Source organism: Penicillium griseofulvum, assembly GCF_001561935.1.
Source record: "Penicillium griseofulvum strain PG3 chromosome Unknown contig_84, whole genome shotgun sequence".
Classification (NCBI taxonomy): domain Eukaryota; kingdom Fungi; phylum Ascomycota; class Eurotiomycetes; order Eurotiales; family Aspergillaceae; genus Penicillium; species Penicillium griseofulvum.
In genome coordinates this window covers 1,789,069-1,810,930 of record NW_024467475.1, presented here as the reverse complement: position 1 = coordinate 1,810,930, position 21,862 = coordinate 1,789,069, and the positions used below count along the sequence as shown (strand labels likewise).

Below are 21,862 nucleotides of genomic sequence, written 5' to 3'. Positions count from 1 at the left end.
TATTCCACTAATTTCCAAGACGTTTCCGTTCGCTTGTCCCGTGGTGATTTCCTGGATTTTAAGGGGTCCAATTATTTCCCCCCACCTTGGTTTCCCCTTTTTATCTTGAGAAATCATTCCTTCTGGGCTCTTTGCGACTAAAAATTGCTTCTGCAACTGGTCGCGTGCTCACCTTGAGCCTCCTTGTCTTGGCTTACCCGTGACATTACCACTTTCAGAGGTAGGCTCTCCTTTCCTTATGCCACTCTCGTGTAGTTAGGGAATCAACTGTATCGCTATGTTCATATACACGTTGTCCCCTTGTAATTCCCATGAGGCGACTGTCGCCCCTTCAAATCATTTCTTAATCCTAACCGTACTAATTCCCAACAGATTCATCTACGGCAACGGACTTGGATATCAGCTCTTTGACTAAGACCTTGCAAGTGGAACTGTTCTCGGCTCTCCGCCGAAACACATCTGAAATAGTATCGGGACCAGTCCCCAAAGCCCATTGCACAACCATTCACTATGCCTTCTCTGGACGATCACTCGTGCTGCAAGCATGGAGACCAAGAGCATTCCAGACACGAGGAAGATCCCCAGCAGGGTCTATTCCACCAAGTATACGAATGGCTTCACCATGAGAAAGTCAGACGACAGAATCGTAAAGCACGGAAAACCGAAGCAACCTCCCATGCAACAAACCAAAACGAGTCAGCTACAGAAGATGACTCTTTAGAAAGACGCAGCTCGAATTCCTCGGAGAACACCTTTTCCCTTGATAAACTGGAAAAGATCCTCCTCCAATATGCGACTACCCGGCCCAACAGTGCAGGTTTGCCCCACAGACAACCTGTTAAAAAGCAATCTCGACACCGCCTCAGAGGCCTACGAAGAGGCTCGGCATCCGAGTCTGAACTCACCGATGTCGAGGGGGCCCCGCCAAGCGTGGAGGCTGTCCTTGACAATACAAAGACACTTGCCTACACTGGCGGCGCTGCAGTAGAAGAGATTGCCGATTCCAGTGCGAGTGTGAAACAAGCAAAGGATGCAGAGGCTTGGGTGATTTTCAAGACCGAGATCGTGCGCCTTGTACACACTCTCCAGCTTAAGGGCTGGCGCAGGGTTCCAGCGGATTTAGCGGCAGAGATCGAAGTGGTCCGACTCAGCGGCGCTCTCACAAACGCCGTGTATGTCGTTGGACCACCCAAGAATTTGCCTCCTCCAAAGACCGATAGCAACAGTCTGGTTTCAAGGAAGCCCCCGCCGTAAGCAACAACCTGCCGTCTTTACCATGGAGACACCGCTAATTAAATTTACAGGAAGCTTCTTTTGCGTATCTACGGTCCTCAAGTCGATCATCTAATCGACCGGGAGAATGAGCTGCAAATTCTTCGTCGCCTCGGCAAGAAGAATATTGGCCCACGTATTCTGGGAACCTTCCAAAATGGCCGTTTCGAAGAGTACTTCGAGGCTCGCCCACTCACTCCCAAGGAGCTGCGGATGCCCGATACAGCAAAGCAGGTTGCCAAGCGGATGAGAGAATTACATGATGGCGTTGAACTTCTTGAAGAAGAACGCGAAGGCGGACCCATGATTTTCAAGAACTGGGAGAAGTGGGTGGATCGTTGCGAGCAAGTGATGACCTGGCTGGACAAGGAAATCGAATCCCCTCAAAACGAGACCAAAGCCGCACTGGAACCATGGCGTCGTCGCGGCTATGTCTGCGGCGTAAAATGGAACGTGTTCCGCAAAGCTGTCGAAAGGTACCAACAGTGGCTGGTTGCCAGCTCTGGTGGAAGTGCTGAGATTAAGCGACAGCTTGTATTTGCGCACAACGATGTAAGTTTCCATCCCTTCCACCTTCCTTGGTTATGGTATTGACGTGTTGTGTAGACTCAATATGGCAATCTGCTTCGCATGGAGCCGGCCACGGAGTCGCCACTGCTTTTACCTGCAAATGAACACAAACAGCTGATCGTCATCGACTTTGAGTACTCTTCTGCCAATACACGTGGCTTCGAGTTTGCCAACCACTTTGTAAGTCCACTAATCTCATGCCAATCGGAACGGATGCTAACTGTAACAGAGCGAGTGGTGCTACAACTACCACGATGAAGAGCGCCCATGGGCTTGCAACAATCGCACCTACCCGACACCGGAACAGCAATATCACTTCGTGTCAACCTACCTTACCCACCGACCTTTCAACACCAGCGGAGCTATTTCACCTCTGGCCTCGCCGACCATTCGTGCCCGCACTTCTGCTGTAATTGCGCCATTGGACTTGGACGATGTGTCAGATCGACCCAGCTCTCGGCTTTCGCAAACCGAGCAGTCTAAAGAGGCGGAACTTGACGCAGAGGTGAAATACCTCATGCAACAGACCCGGATGTGGCGGGCGATGAGCTCGGCGCAGTGGGTGGCTTGGGGTATCGTCCAGGCCAAGGTGCCTGGTATGGAAGAAGGTATTGCGAAGATGCTCGCTACTCAAAATGGCGAGACCGTGACGCCGCCTGCGCATGCAGATGTTGAGGAAGAAGATGAAGGGGACTTCGACTACCTGGCCTACGCACAGGACCGAGTCATGTTCTTCTGGGGTGATGTGCTGTCACTGAATCTGATCAAACCAGAGGAACTACCTGCGCCTCTAGTGGAGCATGTCAAGTCACGACTTGTGGCATACTAGGAGGAGCACTAACGATAGTCTCCACGGAGACTTGTTCATACACATTATCATGATCTACAATGTGGACGCCAGTACATACATACTGCGTCAAATCGGTGATTTATCACACCTACATGTATCTTCTATACTATAGCGTTGGGGTTTCAACATCATCATCGAATACCATATCTTTTTTTTTCATATCTCAAGGGTATCTGAAATGCCAATGTAGAAAAATCAGAAATAGAAAGAAAGATCCCCATCTACCTCCGCATCTCAAGCTTCTTCCTCGTCTCCCTCTTCGCACCCTCAACCCACTCCTCGTACCCCCCAACCTTCTCCTTCCCAGCAACAACCCCCTTCATAACCTCCCCAATAAACCCAACAAAATTATGTCTCCGAAGCGTATTCTCCCACTGCCACGCAGCCCTCTTCCTCTCCTCCCTCTCAAGCGTCTCAACGTCCCCAATCTCCCTAGCCCTCTCCCTAGGATCCCTCACAACAGCCATGAGATTGAAATGCGTTTCCTCAGGCGGATACCTCGCAATGCGTCTCTGCAAAACCTCAATAACCTTCTCGGGAAACTGTCCCATCCCACACTCCCCATGACTAATAGGATACGGCTGCAATCCATCAAGCTCATACAACGTCCCATTCACAGGCGTATACGCAATGAAATGGTAAACGTCCCCCTTCTCCTCATCCTGTGGTCTTGCCGTCTCATCCGCAAACGGACTCGCCCGCGCAAAGCTGTTGTGCGCCGTTCGGATGGCTTCGGAGTTTGAGAGCGCTTCGCCGCGCAGCTCGGGCGGGAAGCCGGTTGTGAAGTCTTTGAAGGAGCGCAGCTCGTCACCGAGGGGGATGGGCGGTGTTGGGGCCGGGGGGTTGTCGTGGTTTAGGATTACTGAGAGGATTGCTTGGGTGCCGCAGGCGTTTTGGATGGTTTGCGCGGCGAAGAAGAGGTTTTCTGGGGATGTTTGGTCGTAGGTTCCGTCGAGGGGGGTGGAGGTGTTGGTTGGACCGCTGGTTGTTTCGCGGGTCCATTTGAAGAGGAAGATTACGCCGTAGACGGGTCTGGGATTGTTAGTTTTGGTCAGTGGTTTGGATAGAAATGTGGTAGAGGTTGGAGTCTTACCCTAGGGACCGTATTGTGTCTGCATCTAGGGAGATGAGTTCTTCAAATTGGGTGTCTTTTACTCCGAGTGTCTCGATGAGAGAGGTGAAGAGACCCTGGTTTGGGTTAGTATGCTGTTTAGATAGACTATGTGGGTTATCGTACCTCGTCTGACTCGATGGTGCTCCAGCCACCTGCATCAGCCATTTTGACTGTCTGTGATGGATGTTGAGGGCAATTGAATGGGAGTTGTTGTGTTGTCGATATTGTGGTTGCTTTCTTCCCCAAACGGGAATGCGGTTATGTCATTGTCACGTGAAGTGGTAGCCTCAAGTCACGTGCACATTTTCAAGTATGAACGGAGAATTTTCTAGCAGCACAGCACGCAAGAAGCAAGAAGCAATATCAAACTGTGGTTATGTTGAATTTAGGTGAATGAATGGAGTCTATGAGTCTTAGGATCCCACTTACAGCACAGATGCACTCTAGAAGGCCAGAAAGAGTAATATACAGCATTCATGGCTATCAATCGGAGTGATTACTTACTCTTCTTCCTCCTGAGGTCAAATTGAAGGAAGAACATAACAAACCAAGCGAATTCACCGACCATCGTAGAGAAGAGAAATAAAAAGCAGAATTAGTCTACTCCTCGGGGGACCCCACGAGCCAAATGAAAACGAAGTCAACAAACGGATATCCCCGATACTCAACCCAAAAATAGTTCAAGCCCATCCATCACTAGATGCATCAAAATCTCCCAATGCGGATTCCACTACACACAGACTAACGGCATTCCCCATGCGCGCAAGGACCAAGAACAAGAGTGCCATCGAAGACGCGAACTCAAGGGCGTATGGAATGGGAATATGGAGACCATACTCCGTACGCCCTCCGACAACCGTCCATCACGACTAGTGCGACGAAGCCAAAGCCAACGGGTTCAATTGTGGAAAACCGAAAAGCGAAGATAAATATAGAAAAACACGAGGGGTGACGATCACTAATCCCCGAAGATCCAACCGCAAAATACGAAGTCAAATTCATTCCAGTAACCCGTTGAAGAAACGGGTTCGAAAACAAAACCAAAAATAGACGATAGGGCTGCGAGCTGCATATGTCATATTCGTGAAGAAATACGGATTACTATGTTTGAATCTCGCAGCCCCAATCTTGAAACGCTTGTGGATTAGACTTGATATACGAGATGGGATATCTCTTCCTCCCGGCGGAACCGAATCGGTGCTAGCTCGGGGGTTTGCTGCCCCATTTGGATAGATCGTGGGAAGCCAAGCGAGCGGCCGAATACGAGGGATGGAGAAGGTGGTTGGCGGGGTTGGAATTGCCAATCGGAGGGGTGGATCTGTAGGTTAAATTCCTTTAATATGTGTCCCGTGCATTTTCTATTCTTAGTTGTGATGTTACCGGGGGCTGCTTTTTGGATATGTACCTGTCGATCGTAAGGTACGAGAATATCCGTTTATGGGAGGGGGTTGCTATCTTTAGATATGGACCGAGGTGAATGGATTTTGTTTATTATCCACGGGTGTTTGGGGGTCTGCCGAGATTGCTATAGTTCTGAAATAGTGCTGAGATCATAATGCTGAGATTGTAGTGTTGAAGTTATAGTGGATAACGAATATACTACTGAGCGAACATACAGACAAAGTTGGATAACAGAATATTCGATAAATCAGGGTATATATATCAATATCAAAATATCAGTTTGAGTCCAGCGACAAATATAAAACCAAACCGAGCATTGAATCGGCACCAACGCTCATGCTCAACAAAACCGAATATATAAACGAAAGAAAGTCGAGTGGAACCGAAACACTCGCGTATAACATGTTCTCCAGGTCCAATTCCCAGTAGAACAAACTCCGTAGCCTCCATATTTTCAAAAAAGACCATGTCTTCCAATTTCTCTCCTGGTACCCAATAGCCAGAACCGGACCAACCCTGTTCAGTCCGAAATTTCCCATGTTTTTGTTTCATTTCTGGTAATAGCTTCACATTCAAGTCCAAAGTGAAGCGGGAGCAGCCAAGCCAGAAACTTCAAACGGATGTGTTTGCGGATAGACTTCCATATTGAGACCGAGTGTGCCTTCTGTGCGAGGCAGATCACAGAGGACCTCACCACCATATGGCGGGGTATATGATGCCGTATGAGGAATGGGCGTGTGATGCGAACTGGCGTGGGTATGGCCCATATCTGAGAGACCGAGGTGCACGTCGTGGGTATCAAGGAGCTGTGGAGAGGGTGGGTATAGAGGATGCGAGGGTGTGGCGGGGACATAGCCGTCTTGAATGGGGAAGGCAGAATTGTCAATATTGACAGCAGGAGGGGAATGCAGAGGTGGGGTATAAGTGGCGTAAGTAGGCGAAGCGTAAGAAGTCGAAGTGTAAGAAGGGGAGGCGGAAGCAGGCGAGGAACAGGCGACGAGGGGGTACTCCTGAATTGCGGGGTGGAAAGGACTTGGTGGGCCAGGGGAGTAGTGGTCGACTGATGAGCGAGGGGACCAGGGGAGGGAAAGGCGGCTGCGATATCGGGCGACAGTTCTGCGTGGCAGATCCATGAGCTCCATGGGTAGACGGAGGTCGGTGTTGTAAGGATCTGCAGCATTATGGGCGGCTATTATGCGGTATATCTCTTCAATAGGACTAATAGACAAGGCGCCTAGGTATGCACCGCCTAGTTCTGGGAAGAAGCGGTCGAGAGAGATGCCGACAGCGAAGAATTGGGCTAGGATTGGGAGGGCGCTGATGTCGGATTCGCTGCTACGGAGCATGGATGATGGGAGCCAGAAGAGCCAGCGGCGGAGGGTTTGGATGCTTTCGAATGATTGTTCGGTTGTTTGGTTGGGGAAGTCATCGCGGAATTGCTGAGTGAATTCGATGAGTTCTCCTAGGCGTTGAGAGTGCTCAAGATTGTGGGAAATGCGCTTCTGTGTCATTCGTAGAGCCTGGATGGTTTGGTCTAGATGTACCATATCTTCGTCGAGGGGTTGGTAGACACCGGCCATCGAAAGATCTGCCGTGCTCAGTGCTCGTTGATTTTCTATAAACTGTGCCAGATCTGACTCTTGCTTCCAATATGGATGCATAGATTCCAGAACACTAGAGATACCGTGTTGTAAAGACACCCAACTTTGACTGTTCTGGTGTTAGCCGGGGAATCATCAAGGAGCCTGATCTATAGCACTCACTGTTCTGACGCTTGCCATGATAAAAGCACAGAAGCTGCTAGAATAGCATTGCAGTTATCCTTCGAGAAGGACCCCAGAGCGGTCTGTAGTCCCTGGAGAGCCGTGACTTTATGATGGAAAGCCAGTTGTCTGGTCTCCTGATCCCGCGTAACAAAAGCAAGATGGAAGGCTGAAAAGCTCAAGATAGAGCTCATAACAAAGTCGATGCCCAGTGCAATAGCCAGGAAACTATAGAATGTCCGTCAGTTAAAGTTCAACCCCACAAGTGTCTAGAGAGTACTCACTTGGGCATTTTCTGGGCCCATACAGTGCAGCCACTCAGTCCTCGACGGTGCAAGTCGATAGAAAGCCCAATGATATGGTGAATCAAGCGCAAATCAGTCCGAGATAAGCCAGACCACCCTGATCGTGGACACTGCAAGAGCTCCGGATATGGAGGCACGCCAGTGCGATGCCAACTATCTACTTCCATTTCGATGTCTGGCGAAATGAGGAGGTCAGGACCACGGCGTGCGGGGGGACTACCACGTGGAGTGGCAGCCGCATCTTGGTAATCACAACGGCAGTTGTGCTTTGTACAATTGCGGCTATATCAAAATTAGTAAAAGAAGGTATACTAATAGTTAGATAACATACCATTGTGGGAAGGTCTCATCACATCGAATATGTCTTCTCTTGCATGTTTTGCAACCAGTTCGGGATTTGGTGTGGCTCTTACGTGGGGGACCGCCGCCTGGACCGACCATGTTGAGGGGAATTTGGGGATTGGAGTCTTGGACTCCACAGGTGAATGTTGTGAAGAAGATAGAGAAGGGCAAGTATGCCCTGTAGTTATAGAAGAAAAAGGACGTTCCCAAAAATAACTTTGGGGGCCGTTGAGATAGAAGTGTTGAATTAAGCACGTGGAGAATACGAGCCCTAGAGATCTGTGAAGAGAGAGAGAAAGAGATGAAAGGGGGGAAGAGAGGGGGGGGGGTACTACAAGTTCTAGAGTCAGGCGCAAGATATCTTTAAATTTCTCCATTTTCTGTATTATTCAATGCTTTTTTAATTTTCCAGTGACGATCGAGATTTTGAGCCTCTGGGTACAGGGGGGCAGTAAGCCAAGAGAAAAAGCGATAATATAATTAAAAGAAAGAAGAAAAAAAAGAAAAAAAAAAGCAAATAGAAATGGTCTAATATAGCACTCGGTCATTTCAGGCCTCGGGGACCACATAGGGAAGCTTATATGCCCTTTAGAGGTTAGGCATGTGAGCCCATCTTTTTTATAAAAAAATATAAATAAAAATATGAAATATATGAAATATGTGAAATATTATTGGATTATAATCTATCATCTTTTAAATTGAACTAGACTGACTTTTAATCCGCTTTTAATCTGCTTTCAATCTAGCCCTAATTCAATCCAGTTCAAAGTACTCCTTTCTAAAAGTACAGAGTACTCTATGCTTACCACAAGGCAACACAAGGCAAACTAGTGATGATGTGTATTCTCTTTGCTTTTTTTTACTCTTTCGGATCTCATCCCCCGTAGAGTATTTCCAGCCAAGAACTATGCAGGGGTGACCAGACCCCAGACTTCAAAAATGATACAATAGATAATCGATCGTCTTTGGATCTAAAGGACCCTGGTTTTAGTGGGTCACCATCATGGACCGTTAGCCCTGTTCGGAAAGAACTGCTATCCTAGACGCGCATCTTTGACGCACTGCGACTGGCTGTTCTCTCGCTAATAATCCAAGCTTAGCCTGACAGGCGGAAGTCGGCCGTTTCTACCCGCCTGTGAGTCAGATGGGACATTAAACGCTGAACTTGGTAATCGCAACCGAAATCTAGGAACTGCATATAACATACTATCTTAAGGAGGGTCCAAAAAAAAAAGTAAAGTAAAAAAAAAAAAAGAACAGTCTTACGCCCCCCTTGGAACCTGGGGAGAGAGGCAACGTGTGAACGTTTAGTTCGCAACCAGGGGGGTGTAAGACCAATCTCTCGGGATCACCGCATCCACATCTGAATTTGACAATTATTTTTCCTTTTGCGCATCCCTTATCCTAACACCCTACCGTGACCTATGCGTTGTCCGCGGAATTACCCTATCCCTTTCTCCGGTAAAGTTACCACTGGGCTGGAACGTAGGGAAACCATGTCTGGGGAGCCTGAATATGTCAGTAAGCCCAAAACGGGAAATGAACCCCTGCTGGTCTAGTTTCGAGGTGTACAGGGATTTGAGTGAGATTAGTTTCTAGTAAACCTAAGTTAGGGTATAGAGTACTCCGTACTCCGTACAAAGTACTTGGAATAGGTATGCAGGGTCCAGCTGAATCCCAGGAATGTGGGTAATTAAAGGCGAAGTCCATCTAAATTGTGATACTGAAACCACGTTTTCAGACAAGACCAGTCTAAAGTCGGTGTGCTTGATCTTTGTACGACACTGCATATTCTCACACGTGGCATTACATCATCTATGTTTGACATGTTTGACATCTAAAAGGGGGGGGAATGCGGGACGGAAATGTTCGGGCTTTTTCTTCAATCCAATCAGCTATGATTTCTCGCTTCGCAACATCAGGCCAAACACGGTAGTTGGGGGCCAAAAGTACTAACTTTATTTTTATTTTTAAGTCTAGTCTTTCTACATTTGGGAATAGTTTTAGACCCTTTTCGGGAGTATTAAGTTTACTACTAGGTAGATCTTGAAACATAGTATATTCACGTAATATAGTCCCTTATAAACAAGTCAAGACACAACTGGAATGGCACGCTAATCAACTCTATTTTGCCAAGACTTGGGTTATCCTAGACCATTTTTGTGGAGACTAGATGTTTGTAGATCATAGACCAGATTAGACCAGGATCTATGGATATATATATATATATACTTGACATTGCTCATCTTAACTTTCTAAGCCATCTCGATTGAAAAAAAAAAGTCTATTCTCTTAGGAAAATTATAAATTGCCCAGACTTGAGCTATATCATCCTTCCTAAATAGACTCCCTAGCGTTAACTCTGTCTAAGCCACGTCTGTTATACTTATTTGCCCGAAACTAATGCCCGACATTTGATACGTGAAATTATCTTGAGTCTGGGGAATATTCTATTCTTCGTGTAGATGTATACTCGGATATCATAATGAGAAAACTATGATACCAGAGCCACCGCTTCCGCAGTTCAAATTAGCCACAGAAATCTACACCATACCGATGTCATTAGAGGCAACACCGTACATTTCAAAAACCTCACTTCAATTGTCTACTTGTGTTCTTTTATAATACCGCACTGCACCTGACTTTTCTAGGATATCGGTGCACCAGACAACAAACATATTGCATATATCACATCCATATATATATTTATCATTGGTTCTGCCTCACGAGGCTGATCTGCGTCTAATATTGCACTACAATCGCCAAGATGGGTTTCCACAAATCATCCGCAGGCATCAAGCTCAAAGATAAGCACCTCCTCACTGCTTATTGCGAGCGACCTTCCGGTCAAACTAGATATTCAGAGTTAGATCTGGATGAACTCCTCGGTGTGAGGAATGGTAAGGATGCGCTGTTCTCTGCATTTTCCAACTAGTATACTCTAGCACTAAAGCTAGACCTTTCTATTCATATGTTGTACATCAGAAACTAATATCCATATAGGACAACTAGCCTGGGGCGACCACGACTTCTCAAAGAAATCACAAGACGTCTCCTTCCAACTAGAAGGCCCCAGCAACGATCCCATGCTCTACGCCCAAGTCGACGCCGGCGACGGCGGTACGCAAGAAAGCACAGTAAACCTGGCGGATTGCATCAGAAACGAAGACGGAAAGCTGAGTTTCATGGAATGCTTCTAAGCCTGTTTCATAAAACATCGAAAGTTTCACAAAGTCTCAGGAAAGTCTATCCCCTGTACAATACAGAATCCTAGTAAAATAAAAATCAAAAAAATCTATACAGAATACAGCTGAGGCTGAAAATAAACCCTAATAGATCAAGACCCACGCCGAATTCGTGAGATATCGCCCGTTTAGGATAGAGTGCGGAACTCGGGAATCCCCACCGAAACAGCCAATCTGTAAATCATACTCCGTCCAAAGTCCTTAATAACCCTCTGCAAGCCACAAAAGGCATAGATCAAAATATACCCGATGTGTCGGGGCGATAACCAGTCGCCCGGTACGCTAGACTGCAACACATGGCATTTTAATCACAGGATATCGAGTGGGGGTGTGGGAATGGATGGCGTCCGGGTTCGTGAAAATTAGTAGTTAAAGGAAAGGCTCGCGTCTTGGTATTTCGGGCGGTTTTTGGTCTGAGCGGCCAATCGGTGGGGGCTTGGAGGGATACCGGTTGGGGGGATACCGAGATAATTATTAGGCGAAAGTCGGGAATTACTTCTTTTTTTGAACCTTTTTAGCCTGATGTTTACTATGTGATTCTTGGGGGATTAAGGGATTGGGGATGTGATTCAGTACTTGATGTGATATGTATGCATGATTATTAACAGGTGACTATAGTGTCTGCATCGTCGATCCAAAAATAAGTCTGCAGTTCGGAGATTGCTAGGGCCCTGCTGATCTTAATCTTTTGCTTTTTGTTCATTGGTTGTTGGTCAATGGTCTAGCGAGTCGATCTCAAGGTATGTGCTTTTGAAGACCGGGGTGCTTGGATAGGTTTGTGTCAGGCACGATGTGAGGAGATGAAAGAGGTGTGCCATGTTGTACTACGTAGTCTACTCATTCAGCTTCCTAGAAGTAGATAGGATTGTCAAAGTAAAAGGTTTGGGATTGGTTCTATAGACCAATGGATTTGGCCAAGATGTTAGGAAATGGTATAAACGTCCAAGCACAACGGTAAACCCGATGATACTTTCTATTAATAACTTTGATAGAAGATCTTTGACCCAGTAGGAAAAGAACAATATTAATTATGTGTCTTCGAACTAACCTAAATATCAACCATGCTTCCGAAACGATTGAAAAGGGAGTTAGTCCAAAAAGACATGTTATAGGGTACTCGCCAGTTGAAAGACAGACAAGAAAATACACTCCAGACTTAGGAAATAATGTTTGAGATCTTCCTTAATGAAGATCTATCTATCTAGGTATCTATCTAAAGGGGATATGAATATGCCACGCAAAAACCCCCGAAAACCAGCGCTGAAAAAAGAAAACCTTTAAGCCCTAGAAGACTATGCACAATGCAAAATAAGAAGAAAGGTGCAAAGTAAACGAAATAGAAATCATAAAGGGTCATGCCCGTGTTGCAATCATGATAAAACAGCTAAATCGCAGATGCTCCTTCCCATGATTTTGCTTCCCTCCTTTTCTTTCCTCCTCTTTCTATTAACGTGAAAATTCCAGCTGACCCCCTATGTACTGATCCCCTCCATCCCCTCCAACCCAATCCTGGCCCGATTTGAGACAGGTGTAGACGTCATCTGACGTCCCAGTAACAAAGATCCAAGCAGAGATCACCCAACTCTACTTAAACCTGGTACACGGTGCGTAGTGTCTGGGCCACGGCTGGGGGTAGCTGGCCAAGGAAGTTGCTGAAGTCAGGGATCAAGGCTTTATATCCCTGGAGGACCTTTATTTATAATTTATACATGATTAATAGGATGTCACTAGCAAAGGGGAAAATGATCTTACCTGCTGGAAGGATGCCTGGATATCCCGGTACTCTTCCTGTGCCAGCGAGCGAGCGGGGAATGAGGCAATCGCCTGGAAGTAGTCGAGCAGGCTCGACTCCATGGCCTGGGGATTCTTCATCACGATCTGGTTGAACCCGAGGAAGGCGGAAGCCTTTTCACGCGTGAACTCAATCTTGTCCATTGACTTCAGGAAAGGACCGGAGCACTCGCTCAAATGGGGCGCAATCTGGTCTGCACAGCAGAATCCCAATCGTCCCAACGCCATGGCGGCATTTTCGTTCACCGAATCGATAATTTCCTCGTTAGTGATGATCGTAAAGAGCCCTTGGTATAGTTGCTCTGCATAGGGCGCAAGGGCGGCATTCTCGTGGACGGCGATCTCACCGCACGACCAACAGGCGTTGTTCAAAACACTGAAGCCGGTATGACGGTCGTCATCGCGAATCAAGTCCAAGTCAAGTTGCTTAATCAAAACCGGGACAAGGGTGGGAAGGAAGGGCTGCAAGTGAGGGAATATGCTGATGGCGCAGTCTCCCAGCAAGGCATATGTGGATTGACGGACTTCGTAATTTTCATCCTCCATGCAGTAGCGAAGGAGCTCGAAGAACGATGGCTGTGAAGAACCCACGAGCTCGCCACTCTTTTGTGGGTCAATAGCCTGAATAATTGCGCTAAGAAGATCAATGCTAGTAACAAGGAAGTCCTTGTCGGGCTCGTCAAAAGCGGCATGTGTCGGTTGCATGGAAGCTTGCAAGTTTCCGTAAATGATCTTGATGCAGCGACCGAAGAGAGGCGGCGCGAACTGGGCAAAGGAATCACCATAGGCTGCAGAGATGTACCCGAGACATTCAAGCAACGGGAAGAGCTCTCGGGAATCATCAGAAATATAGTTATAGCGGCCAATGAGGGCAGGCATCAAGATCTCAATTAGATGCGGCCTAGCCAGTTCGCTCATAACACACTCGGCGAGCGTCTGCACGCAATCATAAAGGATGTACATGTTTCTATCCTTATACTTATTGAAGCATGCAACAAACTGACGCAAGATGGGCTCACAGTAGGGAGCCAGATTATCCTCTGACTTCTCCTCCAGGCTAGCGAACGCTGACGCGGCAGCTTCTTGAACCTTCTTGTTGTTATCCAGCATGCGATGGAGGATACCCTCCATCATGGGCTCAAAGAATTGGGCTTTCTGAGCTGGGTCGCGGAGGTGGGCTGCCCAACCGGAATACCGGGCCAAGCACCAGCAAGTAATTTGTCGAACAACAGGCTGGGCATCATTGAGGAGTGAGATCAGGTAAGGGACCAATTCTGGGAGATGGGGAGTGATGGCATCCATACAGCCATCCGCCACGGCACCTAGTGTAAGAACAGCGGCCTCTCGGTTTGGCCATTGCTCATGGCGCAGAGTTTCCATCAGATACGGCAGAAGGATTTCAAAGACAGGACGGTGGTAAACGGTGGAGAAAACATCGAGCGCAGCAGCAGAGCACTTGCGCAAAGTCCAGTTACCCGAGGGGTCATCTCCGAATTCTGAGTCCTCAATTTCACCTTCGCTCAAATCATCATCAACCTCCTCAATCTGTTGTTCGAGGCCATGGGAGGATTCCGGTTCACCTGACTTGGACATGTTTAGACGATCAGCCTTCGATTTGGCAAACTGTGGCTTCAGGTCCTCGGCGCGGTCCTCGGCATCGGCATCATCTTGCTCCTCCATTAGTCGAGCCACTTCATCCTCATCGTAGATCATGTTTTGCAGAAGAACCGGGATGATCTTGGGCATGTATGGAGCCAATTCGGCCTGCAACAACTCTTGCTCTCCAGCACCGATCCAAAACTCGGCGGCATCAAGCGCAAGCTCTGGGTCGTCCTGGGATTGCTGCTGCATGATGATATAGTTGACCAATCCGTCCATATGCGGGGCCAACTTTTGCGGCGCAGTCTCCACAAGCTGGGAGAACGACTGGCACACCATTTGCCGGACTCGGGTGTTCTCATCGCCGGCAATTCTGAATAACTGCGAAAGAAATTGGTCGAGCGAGGCCACCAACGCCTGGGGCTTGAACGGCAAGAAAACGTGGATGGCGTTGAGAGCAGCAATCCGAATGCGCGGGTTTACGATCGTAATGAATTGCAGCAAGCTGGGGATGATGATATCCAGGGGGCGTTGGCCATGGTAGTCACGATCCAGAACCCTGCGGTTATCCTCGCAGACCTTGTACAATGTGTCCATTGCAGCTTCCCTGGCCGACATGGGGACATCCCCGTTGGAGTCAGCGACAGTAGTCAATAGCTCATTGACAATCTCAGGCCAGGCTAAGAGGCCTCCGTGGAGCACCATGGCGGTGATGATGTTACCGGCAGCCCTTGAGACATTGCGGTCGTTGTCGCGTAGTGTAACCAGAGAAGCGGACTTGATGAAGGCCAAGCTTTCAGGGGAGATCGTTCTGTAAGCAACGGCAATCTTCGTCTTGACGTTTACGGCGGCGGCAAATCGAACAGTAGGGTATTCATTCTCGTTAATGGCTGCCAGGGGAGCACCTTGCGGGTTGGAAAAGATGTAGGTGATGTAATTGACATAATCAGGGGACGCAGTCGCTTGCGCGAGCATCTATCAACAAGCAAAAATCCAAGGTTAGTTTCCATGGGGTGCATTGCGGCGACCGCAGTTGAGAGGAAGCTCAATAGGGCAAAAAAAAAAAAGGAAGAGGCATTACCTGTTCGGCCTCTGCTCGAGCTGGAAGATTAGATCCATTGAGCGAGTCGCGAAGGTAGCGAGCCAACTGCCTCAATGGCTCTTGCTGAGGTTGCCAATTCATCTTGTGGTGAAGAGACTCGATGCGACAGAGGTTAGTCAAAAGTGCGAGTAGCACAGGAGCCCCGCCGAAAATGTGGGAACGGGCCCCCTTCGTTTCCCCAGATCAAAAGAAAGGACTAAATCTCCGATCCGCTAAAGCAGATCTAGAATTGAGACGGGAAGTAATTGACCAAAGGTATTTTGGCAATACAGGAATCAATTAAAGTTGGTCGGAGACGATCTCAGACTGAGGGGTGTATGTGCGGGCAGAAAAAAAGAGTATGCTGAAGATGGTAGGCGGTCAGTTATAGGCAAGTCGAAGAATAAAAGAAAAGAAGATTCGCATTCCAGAATATTTAATGTTTATCTGGTAAAATATGAGACTGAGAGGATGGTAGTCTAAGTTGGATGAAGTTGGGATTGAAGTTCAGTTGAAATTGACAAAAGTCACGATGGAAAGAAACCGCGGGGAATCACCGCGAAGATTTGCCCAAGATACACCCAAGGTTTCGCTTTGATATCACTTTACCTCGTAAACACCAGATATTACATGGTATAAATAGTAACATCAGGTCCAATATACTACAACATCCCATGGAATCCTAGGTATTTCAAGGTTGATGGTGGTTAGAAAACACAATAAACCCAGTATCAACAAGATATAAACATTGAGATATACGTAAAAAAAAGTCATACAGTTAACAGTGATCGCACAAACGACAATCTATGATATCAGAGTGAATACACACAGAAAATGCGTAAGTCTCAATATCACACAATCATGCCCAAACCATCTTCTTAAGATCATAAACAAGATATTCCAACCAACCAGTCCTCTTCTTAGCATCCGCTAAAGAGATAATATCAGACTGCTCAACCACTGAGACCGCCTCAACATTACTACTCTGACCCGCAAGCATAGCGCGCTCGATATCTAAACAGACCGATCGAATGCGATCCATCTCCCGAACAGTCCCTGCACTCCCAAGCCGCGGACTAGCCACCGAGTTCGATAGCGGTATCCCCTTGAAAGCGACGAACCGCGTCGTCGCACGCTTGCTACCTCGCAGCCAGGAAACAAGGTCCCATTCACTGTTGGCACTGGCGGTTGTCTCTAGCGTGCTGAGATCGACATCGCTCTGCAAGGATCGGGTGTTCACGCGCAGGGTGTGTGTGTCGCCGTCGCGGTAGACTATGACGAGTCCGACGTTGGTCGCTTCGTCGGCTTGGCTATCTGTCAATATGGATGTGATGTATGTACCGTAATGGATGCGCGAGATGGAGCGGAGGTCGATGCGCTCAAAAGACAGGACTTTGTCGGTCTCCCAATCGAAGCGACAGCTGTACACTGCGGCGTCGGTTAGGAGGAGAACGGTTTCCTCAAAGGGCAGGGTGCGAAGAGTGTTGGGTTGGCGGGGTGACAGCATGGTCCAGCCGCCTAGGAATTCTTCGGATGGGCTACTGATAACGATATTGCAGCTTGTGTCGATGGCGTTCTGGCGGAGCTTTTGGACAGATATTCCGGGATCGGTAGTCTGAAGTTGGATGGCGAACTCATCGAAGACCTGGGTTGAGACGTTGCCTAGGAGATAGTCGATACAGGCTTGAGAGAAGAAGTCATTTACGATATTGTTGTAGTAGCGGGAGAGTGTCAGTCCCAAGTCGTTAAGAGCGCCTCTATAGTCTCGCTTGCGGGTACGGGTGTAGTCCCCTTTCAAGGCTGCGGTTGATGAATACTGCTTGGAGATGGCATCGCCGTTGTCCGCCCAAAGTGTATTGAACCATTGGGTGGAAGAGTCTCCACCAAGATCAATGTCAATGCCTTCATGTTCCAGTTGACGCTCGAGGGCCCATTGGCCGAATGCACACTGGGCAACACCAGTGCGGTCGAGACAATCCATGCAATTGGTTCTAATGATGCCCTTTTGAGTCTGCAAAATATCATGGTTTGCGACAATGGTGTAACAGAACTCATTCAATGTATCTTTCAGTCGGTCGACCAGGCGAGATACATTTTCAAACTTCATGCCCCGGCACTCGCGATGGAAGTCAAACCATTCAAGTTGCAATGGCTTACCATCGATCCCACCGGCGGCATTGAAGGCTTGGGTATATCGCTCATATTGCTCTCCTAGCTTCAATTCACCTGCCAGCTTGTCAATAAGAGAGACGGCCTGAACATTTCCGTACCGCCGACTGAACTCTCGGAAGTGTCTACCGAAGGCAAGGAGATTTGTGTCCGCAGAGTGATGGAGTACTGGGACTGGCTTCAAGGCATATGGCGACTGGGAGAAGTAAAGAGGAATGGACCCCCGAACTTGCAAATATGAGTAGGCAGGATGAGACGAAGCCCAATCCGGAACCGAGAGAATCTGCTCGGTTTCGACTGTGTTGGCTGTGTTGCCGTCATCATCAACACCACGACGCAAATAACGAAGACCTGGTCGGTTGACAGAGCGTCGAGAAATGAGAGTTAAAAGATAATCACGTTTGCTTGCTTTAGTCTGAACAGCTTCAGCCTCGTTTTTTTCACCGAGGATTCGGCCTTCCGCGAGTTCCACTGAGTCCTGTTTCCTTTCAGCACCAGCGACTGTGAATTCTCGTTGGCCGACAAAGCCTTGAATCAGCGGCAGAACAAATCCATGAGCCCCGTGATCAATGAATGTGTTCATCAAATGTCTGTTCCAAAAATACTGCCACCAAGTTAGCAAGCAAGCTTCACAAAAAATATACCCTCAGTTCGCGCATACCAATGGATCCACAACTTTATGGAGGGGAAGCTGATCTTTGCGAGCTTCCTGCATATGGAAAGAGCGCGTAAGGTCATAATCATATGCAAAGAAGAAGTTATGTGATGCAAACAAGAGTTTCGTATAGCGAAGCAGTTTTGGCAGCAAATCCGCAGCCTGGCTAGGCCGATCAGGCTCGCTTTGAGCCTCAGCCTCTTCAGTTATGGGTTCACCCACAGCCTTATGCTTCGCTTCACCAGCATCACCCGAAGTGCTGGTCGCTTCGTCAAAGGGAGACTCTGTCACATCCTGTTCTAGAGCTCCGGGCCTAGGCAAGCCCAGGTTTTTGCGCGATAACCAATTGGCTGCAAATCTGCCAAAGCGTACTTTCTTCACGATGACGTCTTCTGCAATACTGCCAAAGCTGGTGCCACGGGCATGAGATGTATCGCGAGGAGGTGATGCGGGCAGACTGCCGATCTCCGCCTCGACCTCGGCCCTGTCTGTTTCGTTATCGGGGAGGTCATCTTCATCGGAGGATGATTCGATGGTAATTTCTTCCTGGGAGGATTCTTTTTTGGCTTGTGTGATTGCTCGGGAAGCATCCACCTGTGATGACACGGGAATGATTGCGACGTTGGTTATGGCGTAGATGGGGCGGCCTTGAATCTGTGCCACCTGTTCGCGCTGTGTGATAGAGACGAGAAATGAGTATGAGGCGACGGATAATAGACCTGCAGCAGCAATTTCCCGAGGTTAGTTTAGTTGAATTTATTCAGCTCCCACTTCGCGCGTCAACATACCTACAAGACCGTAGGCCTCTAGGGCGTCCTTTCCGTCGAGGGGCTGCGAGGTAGAAGTGGGCAACGCAGTGATTTTGTGCGTTTTATAGTCGATGCGAATGGAGGAAGCCTCATTATGACTACCGCTATGCCGTGGTCCGTTGGCTTGAGCATGTAGGACTAGGCCGTCGACTGCGGCGACGATGGCCAATTTGCGCAATAAAGCGGGCATCGCGCGAGATCCCCGCTTGAAGACAAAACCACACCCACGTCTATAGGCCCCTAGGAAAGGAAGCCAAGCATTAACGAGACAATTTAAAGAAGTTGAAATTGAAAGCAAGAATCTCGGATGGGCTTGGTCCATAAACAGCTGACCTGCAAATACATCATCGGCCAAGCCCCACCCAGATACGTCTATTCAGAAAATCCCAACTTGAACTATATACAAGTATCGTGCCCAGATCACCAGAAAAAAAAAAAGAAAAGAAAAAGAAAAATCAGTAAAGACATATCGCAACCATCCAGAGAAACCCAGAGTCATATTCAGTCGTTCATACAGACATGTCCAGTGCCTGATGAGTTCGCCCGAGTTCTCAATGCAATGGCATCTTCGGGGAACAGTAAAAATACAAGTGGAGATCAAGCCTATGGAAGGGAAGCTTGCCAGTCGAGAGAAGAAGGAGAATCATTTCAAAGACCTTAGGATTGGAATCAGACCTTGAAACACTCAGATCTGACTGTTCCGCTTGGTGTGTATTGCAGTCTGAGTTTCGGTCGGGAAAGTCGGACCTGGCTCTCCCTCAACTGCTTCGGGCAAGGTGTTCAGGCCGATTCCATGCTCCGCATCGTATGCGTGGATGAGACCTTCGCGGTCGCTGCTTCCATTGAAATATGCACTCGAGGAGCTTCGGCGAGACTGCATTGAGCGTCGAGTCTGGAAGCTCGCCAGACCGTCTGTTGGCACTCCATCATCGTCAAGCTTTGAATTCACCATGGTATGTCCATCGGGGTCATGTCGCGAGAGGTTCAGGAGGTACACTCCGGTGAAGATGATAAGGAATCCACAAAGTAGAGATATGGTGTTGACAGCGTCGGTGGTATTGAATCCCTTGAAAAGGATGAACGAGGCACAAAGGGTCGCGGTTGTGAAAGTGACATAGTAAAGTGGGTTCACGCTATTGAAAGAATCATGTCAGCTTCGCATCTTCATATTGATTGATGTCTACACTCACATCGAAGTCGAGAAAGAGTTCAATGCCTTGTTGAAGTAGTTCATCTGCGTCAGAATGCAGAATAAGGTCACAATGGCAAAGACGTAGGTGGATGCGTGGACGAATTGGTTGTTGCCTCCAATGGTCAACTTCACTGCAATACCAAAGGCCTTGACGGACATGACAGAAACCGATCCAACAGTGGAGCAAATGGAGATGTAGATGAGCGGGTTCTTCTTGCCATAGACTGGCGCAACCCGGTAGATCATCAGAGTTGAGAAGACCGCAACTGCGATACAGTAGAAAAGGAACCCTTGTCAAGTCAGCGGTTGTCTGGCCGACACCGATCAAGTCTTCATACCTGGCTGAACCGCATATCCCAGAATCTCATCAACTGTCTCCACCTGCTTGTCTGGAGGCGCATGGAGTACGATGACGACCGATCCCAACAAGCACAGCGCACAGCCCAGTTTTCCTAATACACCAAGTATCTCGTTGAGGAAGTACGAACTCAGGACCGCACTGCGTTATGTCAGTTATGAGATTATGCACGCCATTGAGGAGATAATCCTACCCAATCAAAACACTCAGCGCACCAAGGGGTGTAACCAGGATAGCAGGCGCAAATGCGTACGCAGCAAAGTTGGCGACCTCACCGAGAGCCACTATGAACCTGTTAGCATCTCCCGAATGTCAAATCTGGCAGTTAATTTCCGTACGTGTCACTATACCACCCCACCACACAGGACTCTTTAAGTATGAGAACCCTTCGCCCTCGAACCCATGTCGTTCGGTAGCTTGCATTAAGCCCTATATTTAGACGCATTAGCGATTCCGCTTCGATGATTGTTTTGGGACCAAATTGCCGCGGGATTTGTTCGGCGCCTGGGATCCAATCGCTCGTTTTCCTAGGATTCGTGGTACACCAACCTTTTTGGTGATAACAAAACTCGTACCGATGGCCATGGTGGAGACAATGGCTAGAATAAGCCCGACATATCTATACGGGCGCAGCGCGCAACCATGTTAGAGCTGGCCAACTTGCGGGGGGCCGTTGGGAGAGTCATACTTATCTGGGACCATGTTGACGTGATTCCTCTGTTAGGAGCCGATTGCTCCTACTGTCGAAAGACCTCCAGCCGGCAATGGATCGGGGAAATGAGATGAGCGAAGGGAGGGATAAAGGTAATAGGCCAGAACTAGGGGGGCAAGGGAGCGAATAATGACAATACAGAAAGACGAGCCAGCCCGAGTTATCTGATGAGTAAGGGAGGATGAAGGTGAGAAGCCAAAGGCCAGATGCGTGCGGTGGGGTTCCGTTTCAAGCCCGATCGGGGGACGCGTAAGAGAACAACGGCTTGGGCTTGGGAGGCTTGGGACTTTTCAAGGGCCGAGGTGCTTTTTAGGTAATTTTTTAATTTTAATTTCCTCTATTAATTTATATAAGAAATTATAAGAAATATGCTAGAAATGTTAAGAAATGTTAGAAATATGTAGAAATTGAATAGGTGGCCTTAATTAGAAGTATTTTACATCCCTAAAACATACTGTCACTGGTCTACAATTATATACATATTGAAACTCTTATTATAATCAAAGTCAAAAACCCTGAAAAATGAGGTCAAGATCGGCGTTTCAGTTTCTTCCGAATGCGGAAGTTTCTATACTTAGGTAGTCTCAGTGACTTGAATTTGGGTCCACTGCATGACATGATTGTGGATGAATAT

The 21,862-nt window shown here is 48.0% G+C and overlaps 7 protein-coding genes across 7 annotated transcripts; 2 read left to right on the top strand and 5 right to left on the bottom strand.

Moving 5' to 3' along the window:
- Positions 1-510: 510 nt before the first annotated feature.
- PGRI_052050 (uncharacterized protein) lies at positions 511-2,671 on the top strand (the record flags this gene model as incomplete). The annotated part of the gene is made up of 4 exons (XM_040792918.1): positions 511-1,250; positions 1,305-1,824; positions 1,879-2,022; positions 2,072-2,671. The coding sequence occupies 4 exons, from the start codon at positions 511-513 to the stop codon at positions 2,669-2,671; spliced, it is 2,004 nt and encodes a 667-aa protein (XP_040644885.1).
- A 242-nt stretch (positions 2,672-2,913) lies between these two features.
- Positions 2,914-3,971, bottom strand: PGRI_052040 (putative 26S proteasome-associated ubiquitin C-terminal hydrolase; the record flags this gene model as incomplete). The annotated part of the gene is made up of 3 exons (XM_040792917.1): positions 2,914-3,724; positions 3,786-3,880; positions 3,930-3,971. 3 exons carry the CDS (start codon positions 3,969-3,971, stop codon positions 2,914-2,916), a joined length of 948 nt encoding a protein of 315 aa, XP_040644884.1.
- Positions 3,972-5,779: 1,808 nt separating this feature from the next.
- PGRI_052030 (putative C6 transcription factor RosA-like) lies at positions 5,780-7,716 on the bottom strand (the record flags this gene model as incomplete). Its single annotated transcript, XM_040792916.1, has 4 exons — positions 5,780-6,917; positions 6,971-7,198; positions 7,255-7,557; positions 7,607-7,716. The coding sequence occupies 4 exons, from the start codon at positions 7,714-7,716 to the stop codon at positions 5,780-5,782; spliced, it is 1,779 nt and encodes a 592-aa protein (XP_040644883.1).
- A 2,668-nt stretch (positions 7,717-10,384) lies between these two features.
- Positions 10,385-10,817, top strand: PGRI_052020 (CVNH domain-containing protein; the record flags this gene model as incomplete). The annotated part of the gene is made up of 2 exons (XM_040792915.1): positions 10,385-10,517; positions 10,621-10,817. The coding sequence occupies 2 exons, from the start codon at positions 10,385-10,387 to the stop codon at positions 10,815-10,817; spliced, it is 330 nt and encodes a 109-aa protein (XP_040644882.1).
- A 1,633-nt stretch (positions 10,818-12,450) lies between these two features.
- Positions 12,451-15,435, bottom strand: PGRI_052010 (putative importin beta-2 subunit; the record flags this gene model as incomplete). Its single annotated transcript, XM_040792914.1, has 3 exons — positions 12,451-12,552; positions 12,615-15,227; positions 15,334-15,435. The coding sequence occupies 3 exons, from the start codon at positions 15,433-15,435 to the stop codon at positions 12,451-12,453; spliced, it is 2,817 nt and encodes a 938-aa protein (XP_040644881.1).
- Positions 15,436-16,192: 757 nt separating this feature from the next.
- On the bottom strand, positions 16,193-19,156 carry PGRI_052000 (uncharacterized protein; the record flags this gene model as incomplete). The annotated part of the gene is made up of 3 exons (XM_040792913.1): positions 16,193-18,106; positions 18,164-18,876; positions 18,946-19,156. 3 exons carry the CDS (start codon positions 19,154-19,156, stop codon positions 16,193-16,195), a joined length of 2,838 nt encoding a protein of 945 aa, XP_040644880.1.
- Positions 19,157-19,651: 495 nt separating this feature from the next.
- Positions 19,652-21,218, bottom strand: PGRI_051990 (DUF803 domain membrane protein; the record flags this gene model as incomplete). The annotated part of the gene is made up of 7 exons (XM_040792912.1): positions 19,652-20,099; positions 20,157-20,448; positions 20,497-20,657; positions 20,710-20,800; positions 20,855-20,945; positions 20,994-21,135; positions 21,205-21,218. 7 exons carry the CDS (start codon positions 21,216-21,218, stop codon positions 19,652-19,654), a joined length of 1,239 nt encoding a protein of 412 aa, XP_040644879.1.
- Between the last annotated feature and the right edge of the window lie 644 nt (positions 21,219-21,862).